This window comes from Olea europaea, chromosome 12 (genome assembly GCF_002742605.1).
Source record: "Olea europaea var. sylvestris chromosome 12, O_europaea_v1, whole genome shotgun sequence".
NCBI lineage: Eukaryota > Viridiplantae > Streptophyta > Magnoliopsida > Lamiales > Oleaceae > Olea > Olea europaea.
In genome coordinates this window covers 29071075-29080448 of record NC_036248.1, presented here as the reverse complement: position 1 = coordinate 29080448, position 9374 = coordinate 29071075, and the positions used below count along the sequence as shown (strand labels likewise).

The window sequence follows — 9374 nt, the reverse complement described above, 5'->3', positions numbered from 1 at the left end:
GATTTGATAAAGAAATCTTGGAAATGAAGGAATTTAGATCTTCAATTTCTAAAATTTCTAATTTTTATAGAGTTAAGAGTTTCTACATTGAGTTTATTAAATACGTGATTAAAATTAATTCGTGATATTAATTTAAGTTTTAATCCTAATCAAAATGGGACTATAATGTAAATGCTGTTTAGAAAATATTAAAATATGATCTAAAGATGAGGAATACTAGGACTACCACTAAAAATTCAAAAAACAAAACGATGGAAGTACCCGAGTAATTAATAATGAAAACAATGGGCCTTACTCTCAAGAATTGAGCATCTCTTCTCACCGCCACAGCCACCCCCACGCCCGCTACCACCTCTCTCAATTCATCATACTCCGCTAAAAATCCGGCACATACGTAATATAAACTACCCTAAATTTAATGTTGTTGGGTTAGAGAAGAAAAAAGTGTTACCTTTTTTTATAGTTTTTGTCATTTTAGAGAGTCATATGGACGAAATATACGGCCTTCATTCGACGTGTGACTACGCAGACAAGGCGTTGATGTCACCGGATAATCTGATAATACCGGCGGAGTACTATCAGCACTACTATGGCCTTATTTCTTCTTCAGTTGATCATCAATATCATCATACAGAAGTGTTTGGATCCGAGGATTTTGGTGGAAGTGGGTTCCATGGTTCTTTGGTGTCAGATGTGGCATCCGTTAATATTCAAAGGGAAACATGCCCTGGAGATGTTGAAGATGAACAGGGTTTGAGCTTAATCAAGGCTAAAATTGCTTCTCATCCTTCGTACACCAAGTTACTTGATGCTTATATTGATTGCCAAAAGGTTTAAGCATTCAGAACTGTCACTCTTATGTCTTTCCTTTTTGTTTGATTCTGTGTTTTCTTTTCTAGTACGAGCTATTGCTTATGATCATATATTAACCTAAAACTTCCTCCTCAAATGGGAGTTTTAAGTTATTCTTGATCATTAACACGAATTCAGCTGTATAATTTTTTCAATTTCAGGTTGGAGCACCCGTAGAAATAGCATGTCTGCTGGATGAAATCAAGCAAGAAAACGACTTATGTAATAGAAACGAATCTTCTACATGCCTTGGAGTCGATCCTGAGCTCGACGAATTTATGGTCAATCGCTCTAGCCAGCAGTTTTATATATTTTTCTTTTTTATTTTCTGGCCTTAATTTCTCTCTTGAACTTTTGGTTTCTCATTCAAGAATTTGTATGAAGTATTGTATTCCTCTTTCTCTAGGAAACGTACTGTGAAATATTGGTTAAGTACAAGTCGGATCTATCAAGGCCTTTTGATGAAGCAACTTCATTCCTTAACGAGATTGAAACGCAACTTGGCAATCTTTGCAAAGGTTTGTCCCTTACTTCAGTTTATAGTGTCTTCTTCTTTTTCTTCGTGTTCTTGAGCAATTGGTAGAGAACTTCGGTGCAAGTTTTACAATCAAAATCCTTGCACTGTGAAATAATAAATCACCAAAACCCTAAGATTGAAAGAGATCCTACTTCTTGAGTTACGGACTGCTTATTTCTTACAATTTTTACTCTGATTAAAATTGTGAATCTGAAGTTTATTGCTTGGCTATTATTCCGAGGGTTCTTCCTATTACTATTGGAAAGAGTTCCTTAGAACCAAAAGTCAAGGTAGTCTTCCTTGCAACAGTGGTGAAACCTCTCCCTTTTTTCAGTTTAGCTTCATGTTGATGTAGGGGTTGGTTCACTGCTGTTAAAAATATAGAAATAATTCCATGATATTCTTAGGATCATAAGTTTTATCTTTGGTAATAATTTTATTACATTTTCTGTGATATTTCCAAAATAGTTTCGTTGTGTGCTTAACTAATGGTCTCTTGTCCTTTAGGTGTGTGTTCCTATTATAATCCTATCTCCGGTGCTCACTCTTTTATCGTACCAAATTTTACGCGAATACATGCCAAAGAAGACGTTTTAATTATCCAAAATTTGATATATACCATCCAAGCGTGGGAGAAATATGCAAGTCTCTTAAAACAATTTCGGTTTCATTTTGAACTATTTCGACCAAAGCTTTGGCCAAAATGATTTATGATAGTCAAAAATCATAATGCATTTGAATGATCATAGATGGATGTTCTTTTTTAATTTTAATGATCACACTATAGTCAATTTTAACACTTCTCCTTTAAATTTTTTCATCATTTTTCATATTAAGGACTCGTTGATGAAGATCTCTATGTTGTGCTTAATGGTATGTTCATATTCGACCACTTGTCCACTAATTATAATAATAAATATAATCTTCCAGTTTTGAAACATTTTCTGTGATATTTCCAAAATAGTTTCGTTGTGTGCTTAGCTAATGGTCTCTTGTCCTTTAGGTGTGTGTTCCTATTATAATCCTAGCTCCCGTGCTCACTCTTTTATCGTACCAAATTTTACGCGAATACATGCCAAAGAAGACGATTTAATTATCCAAAATTTGATATATACCATCCAAGCGTGGGAGAAATATGCAAGTCTCTTAAAACAATTTCGGTTTCATTTTGAACTATTTCGACCAAAGCTTTGGCCAAAATGATTTATGATAGTCAAAAATCATAATGCATTTGAATGATCATAGATGGATGTTCTTTTTTAATTTTAATGATCACACTATAGTCAATTTTAACACTTCTCCTATAAATTTTTTCATCATTTTTCATATTAAGGACTCGTTGATGAATATCTCTATGTTGTGCTTAATGGTATGTTCATATTCGACCACTTGTCCACTAATTATAATAATAAATATAATCTTCCAGTTTTGAAGTAATGGAGCTTATCTATTTCTTGGAATGTGATGTAAAAATGATGTCTGATTACTCTTAAAGGAGTTCCAATTTCCAATGAAGCATGTATTGGGTAAGTGTGGTTGCAAGATATATATGAAATAAACATTGGAATATGTCTAGTTTCCAATCTTTTGGCAGTTACAGCTATGTCTTCTTGTAAGAAAAGTTACTTGGGCAGTTATAATTTATAATAAAATAAAAAGAGAAGATTGCATCTGACTGGTCTCACGTGACATTCTTGATCTTGTGCATGCGCTAGGCTTTGCATGTTTTACATCTAATTTGCTGTTTTCTTTTATCTTTATGATCTCCTTAATTTTCTAGTCTGGCATCGTTTTTATAGTTAAATAGTGTCGACAATCTGTACTTTTAAGACTGCTATTCTGCTAAGTACATTTAGTAGATATATTTAATTTGGGTGCTTATGCAAATCTTCATTTGGTTTGATCTTTTGATCTTAATGAACCGTGTAAAAGTTGCACTGTTTTATGCTTCTTCCTCTGAAAGAAAGCTGCCATTTTTGTCTATCACGAGGGTCATGCATTTGGCATTAAGAATATGTGGCAACAGCCTTATAAGTACACTGCTAATCTGTTGAGGATTATAGTAGAATTATCAAGGAAAAGGGTTGTCGATTAAGTTATAATTAAGGCTCGTAATGTTTGACAACTATAATCAATTCCTTGTGTTTTAAAGTACAATTTTACTTCTCAGCCAGCCTCATGTGCCCAGTTTTTGTCCCTCGTAATCTTTATGCTTTAACTTGTCACCTTTAGCATTTTAAATTTTATGTGCAAATGTAGATATTCACTGAATGTTGATGTACATGTTCGTGTGAAGGTTGCCTAATTTGGGTCTAGGCTGTGGTTCTACTTTGGTGGTCTTCTAACAGTCGATTTATTTTAGAAGCTTTACGATATTGTGGTTACAACATGTATCAGATATGTCGTCTTAATATTCATTAATTTCCAATATTTTTGCTCTTCAATCGAATTTTGAGGAGAAAGCTTCGGAGGGATTCTTATTGTAAGACTATAGTTCTAAGGATTTGGTGAGAGTTGTGAGATGTTGAATTCAACATGAAATGACCTTAATATTGCTTTATTTATTGCATGATACCTTTTATGTACTCTGAAGAAGCTAAAATCTTTGAGGAAACTAGGATTTACTAGCAAGCTCTTGAAGCAATGCCAAGTCCATTAGCCAAATTTTTCCTTGTGTTATTGAATCATGTTTATACAAACCTCTAGGATAATTGTGTTACAGAGTTTCGAATTTCGCAAGGATATGATCACCGTTTTCTGCACAGGTTTCGCTCAGGCACGTATTGTTTTCAAGAATCAAACAATGCATGTGAATGAGAACTGCAACTAGAAATATTTTTTGATACGATATTAGTCAAATGCTCGAAACCCATTAGAGTAGTCGAATTTTCTGCTGTTAATGAAGCTGAAATAAACATGAAATACCTGTGCCTATGGACTAGAGTGGCTGATTATCATCTCGGAATCAATGTTTTTGTTTGCAAATGGGTTATTGGAAGTTTGTTAATGCAACTAGAGTTGTGTTTGTTTCTCATTTTTTGTAAAAATGAGAATGAAAAATACAGTGATTATGGATCCTACACAAGAGATAAAAATTCAAATTTGGTGGTTTGATGTGATGCATAATGATCATATTTTTTATTTTAATGAAAAAAGAATGGAAACAAACTGGGGCTAGGTATTTTTGCAGTTACAAGCTCAAGAACATGACGCTTAACCCTATTATTTTATTTTATTCATTCAATTTTTTTTTTTTTTATTTTTGCTGAGTTTCTCGACTCTTCGGTGTGTCATAGCTCGATAGAAAAAGTTAATTATGTTGTTGAAATGCTTTTAACTTACAAATATGATCAAGTATCTCTGATTTGACGAGGGTTTTCATAATTCTTGATATTGATTGTAGTTTTGTGCACAAGTTCAGGATTCAAGCATCTTATTCTGATTGTGCTATTTAAATGTAACTGGGAACTCTAAGTTGATCTAGTTGTATTGCATACAATTTCAAGTGCTTCTTTTCATTTTCTTTTTTCACCTTTTTATGGGATGGGACGTGTCCTAGAGTAGGGCCCTTAGGCAAAATCTCCAAAGTGACATTTTCAATAATAATGACCTTGCTGAAGTACCCACTTTAGTTGTCTAGAGTTTGAGTAGTCGCTGATGAAGGGTCACCACTTGTCAAAATTCGTGGACCATTCAATCTGAAAAACTTAACTGATGACAAACTTCTAACTCCAAAGATTTAATTTTCACTTCAGTTGAGTCGTGTCGCGACACGACGCATGTAGAACATTCTATGAGTGAATGGAAAGGGATTTGTAGAATTAGTGAAATGAAGAGTTGAGAGAAGCGTACAAAGAAGTGACCAGGAGTACATAGTGGGGGCATATGGCAGGGCAGAAAAAGTAGGGTACCCTAGACATTATTGGGTACCCCGGATAGGATGGGTGGTTCATATGGACGCCCGGGCTTCACGCTGGAGGTTGGCCCACTTTGGTTATCAAAACACACATTTTCTCCCTGCAAACGCGCTGAGTTTATTGATAAACCCTTTTTTTCCTCTGTGAGGGGTCTTTGTGCCGGATGATGTGGATAAAGCGTGTTACTAAATACATTTTCAAGTCTTTGTAATTATTATATTTTTGTTTTCTTAACTTCATTGTATTTTAGCGTCGGTTTCTCAAACTTTTGTTGGTTTGAATAATCTATACATTGATTTAGTTAACGAAGACGTGTTTGGTGTGCCGTTGTGATCTGAATTGCACGATATAGTGTTTTTGAGCCGCATTATTTTGAAAGAATGTATTTTGAAATGGTAGATTGATGGAGAACGTGTGGTTAAAAAATAAAGAAAAGTTTTGAATTTGTGTGTAATATTATTTTATTAAAAAATGTGCTATTCAAATAATATCAAATTAGTGTTTAAGAATTTTATTTTTATTTTTTTATTATTATCAATTTTTTTTTTCAAAGAATGCGGCTCAAACAAGACTATAATAAATAAGATTTACGCTTAATTTTTCTCTCTTCATATAGTGGGAGTGGAAGATTGGAAGCTTTTAGTATTATTTAATCATTTATTTTCTCAAAAAATGTTTTTCAATTATAAATCGATTATGTAGCTTCATCCATATGATTATACTTGTATCTTTCTGTTTATCTTCCATTTGTTTTTATAGATCAATTTGGACTTATTTTCAATCAAAATGTAAGTATAAACTAGCATGTAAGCCATACTTCAATGTCAAAATAATTGACTTCTTTTCAGTTCCTTTCATAGTATGAGAAGTATAAACTTTTTAAGTAAAAAGCCAAATGTGTGAAAGTAAATAACCTATTTGATACCCCACGTATCCCATATTATTCTTTTTTGGTAGGAACGATGAATTGACCAAAATCATCAAGCGCTTCACTGGGCCTTGGATAAAGAAACTCAGTGGGTCCATACAGGTTATGGAGTTCCAAACAATTAAATTTCTTTTGCTGTCACTTTGATAAGATTTATCTTAAAGTCTGCCCCGGGCAAGGCATAGTTTTCTAAGAACTGACAACATATGACTGACCCATAAAATTGATAATTAAAATTACAAAAAAAAAAAAATAATAATAATAGTAAAATAAAATAAATTTGCTAAATAAAAAAATATTATAATATAATTGCTGATACAGTGACTCAACGTGGCTGCTAGTAGGCAAGTAGTTATGGTACGAGTAAGGGTCCTAAGTTTAAATTTTATCTTCTCTTATTTACAAAATTCGTGTTAAGTGTTAATAGATTCGATGGATTATGATTTGTGCATGGCAGTTCAACAATAATACAACTTTCATAATTTAAAATGCATGTAATGATGATTAAAACCTCGTTCAAATAAACTAGAAGAGGCTCCTGGAATCAAATACATTTTATGAATAAAGTTTGTAGGCGCAGTGTACAGGCAACTCTTATTCCCTAACCTGTTAGGGTACATTTCGCGATTTACCTCCCTCACAAAACTTTAGGGGCGGGGTATTGGGGGCCCTCAAGGTTGGGATTCAACCTTTTTTTTTTTTTTTTTCATTTTATGAATAAAGCGAATGAAGTGTAATATTTTTAGCTCTTTTGTTATTATTATTATTTTTTTTTTCATATTTAGCTGGAGGTTAAGCCGGTCCTCCCATGTATGTCTAATAAAATATGTCATGCATATTGGTTAAGAATTTATCTTTTTCAATTATATGGCCAGATGATGGTGGTTTATCCTCGGACGAAGAGCATAATGGGGGAGAAATAGAAATACAAGATACACAGGCGAAAACTGAAGACCGGGAGCTCAAGGATAAGCTCTTACAAAGGTATGGTAATCAAATAAGTAGCCTAAGGCTAGAATTTTCGAAGAAGAAGAAGAAGAAAGGAAAGCTACCTAAAGGGGCAAGGCAAACATTACTTGAATGGTGGAATTTTCACTATAAATGGCCCTATCCAACCGTGAGTATTTTTTCAATCTTGCATTTCCATCCACCAATCTGATTCTTACTCTTTGGCGAAATGCAAATAATACTTTCAGGGCATGTTTGGATAGGACTGAACAGGATTAAGGCATTCAACAAAACTTTGCAAATGAGTTGTCTCGTCCTATCTAGTTTAATGTATTAAACATAGAACTACTCATGTTGTTATGTGGTTTTCTAATGACAAAAAATAACTCGTAAAGCGAGAATCCTACACCATATGTAATATTGGTCGCCATGCTCATTGAATAATGTTCGTGCAGATGTTAAAAGTGTCACTATCAATGGATAAAATGTTTAACTGCTCGATTAATTCATGAAAATGGGGGCAAATTATCAATATTATTAAATTATACATAAGGTATAAAGTAAACAAGAAAATAATTATTCAGTCTAATTCTTACAAGCGAGGATCACACGGTTGTGGGCAGGTAAATTCATTTTTCCTTTGTATTGTGATATTGTTGATTTCTCTTTTTTCTATGTATTTAGACTTGAGTTCCATCTCGAAGAGTAATAGTGTATTGTTTATTGTTTTCATATTTTAAACGATATGAGAATTATACCCAATCTTGAACTTGAATTGTTTGTTTGAGATTTTGGGTTCTAATACTATATTGAAAATTAGGGGTTAAGAGGACTAACCTAAATTGTTGATTATTATTTTCATTTTTAAGTTTGCAATGTTAACTATTTTACCCTTAATATTTTATTACGCGTTCAAAATCATATCCAGGTGGCAGATAAAATTTCATTGGCAGAATCAACGGGTTTAGACCAGAAGCAAATCAACAACTGGTTTATAAATCAAAGGAAGAGGCACTGGAAACCATCAGAAAAGATGCATTTGGCCGTGATGAACAGTCTTTCTGGGCATTTCTTCACTGAAGATTGAGCAAACATGTTCTCATTTAACTGAAAATATATATGGATTCTGATGTTTGGCTCATGTATATTCCTGAATAAATTTATCACCAAATAACTGATAGAAATGTTATGCATTTGCATCATTAATACTTGGGAAAAAGGCTTTTCAGTATCTTCTTGATGAATTTCAATTGAAGCTCGACTCTTTTGACGAGTGGTGCTTTGATCTGCTTCGAAAGCTTTTTCGACCCTATTTGCATATTTCAGTGTCCTATGTTAAGAGAATTTGTAAGAGATAATTTGTAAATAAGTAATTCACTTAATTTACCATGATCATGAAATTCTTTGAATTCAACAAGCGCGCACAACTACTCCCAGAAAAAAAAAAAAAAAAAAAAAAAGTTGAATATTTTACAACCAAGATGAAAAGCGTGTATAAAATGCGTCCCTTGACATTTGTTAGGGTTCACCGTTCAGAACCCGAACTCTACTCTTCACTGCTACTCAAGATCTCTCTCTTCACTTGTTTTAATTCATCTCTGTAAATTATTAAAGTGCAGTGCTTGAGAGAGTTGATTTGTACGTAGAAAATTGTTTAAATGATTGAATCCCTTTTATTGGAATTGACAATATAATTTTTATGTGTGAATTGGAAAAGTTTTTAATTGATGCATTGAGTCGGGACTCTTCAAATGTGAAGGGTGTATATCAAAGAGTCATATTGTTTCGTATCGAGTATAACTACTCGAAAAGGTATATTATGAAAAGTCATGATCTTTTGATAGAGTACAGTTTATATCATTAAATATATTGTTCATATTTATTTATGTTAAAAGATGTAATTATTTTGAAAAGATACTTAAAATTTTATAAATTGGAATCTTTTAATTTTAAGATATAAAATTCAAAGGAGAAAAAAAAATTAAATAAATAAATAAAGTGTAAGACAAAACTGTCCCTTTAGAATGGACTAAACTCATCCTTACACTAATATAATTAGATTAATTTTGAATTTGTTGTACCTCTAGAAATCTAATTTACAATTCTCGTGTTGGCGCTTGATAATTGTTCATGACATAAATATTGGTTCATTTACACCACTACTTGCTCTCTCCCTCTTTCTGGATCATTAGTTACCATCTTGGCGCGCCAA

At 32.9% G+C, this 9374-nt stretch overlaps 1 protein-coding gene across 1 annotated transcript; it reads left to right on the top strand.

Annotated features, from left to right (window-relative positions):
* Window positions 1–282: 282 nt before the first annotated feature.
* LOC111406327 (homeobox protein knotted-1-like 6) lies at window positions 283–8510 on the top strand. The gene is made up of 5 exons (XM_023035711.1): window positions 283–831; window positions 1014–1133; window positions 1259–1370; window positions 7090–7331; window positions 8091–8510. Exons 1-5 carry the CDS (start codon window positions 487–489, stop codon window positions 8247–8249), a joined length of 978 nt encoding a protein of 325 aa, XP_022891479.1. The 5' UTR covers window positions 283–486; the 3' UTR covers window positions 8250–8510.
* Window positions 8511–9374: the final 864 nt, after the last annotated feature.

Excerpts from the sequence above, each read along its gene's own strand:
- LOC111406327 (XM_023035711.1), top strand. The coding sequence starts at position 487 with ATGGACGAAATATACGGCCTTCATTCGACGTGTGACTACGCAGACAAG. Across the intron at positions 832-1,013 it reads CTTATATTGATTGCCAAAAG|GTTGGAGCACCCGTAGAAAT; the intron begins GTTTAAGCATTC and ends TTTCAATTTCAG. Across the intron at positions 1,371-7,089 it reads ACTTGGCAATCTTTGCAAAG|ATGATGGTGGTTTATCCTCG; the intron begins GTTTGTCCCTTA and ends TTATATGGCCAG.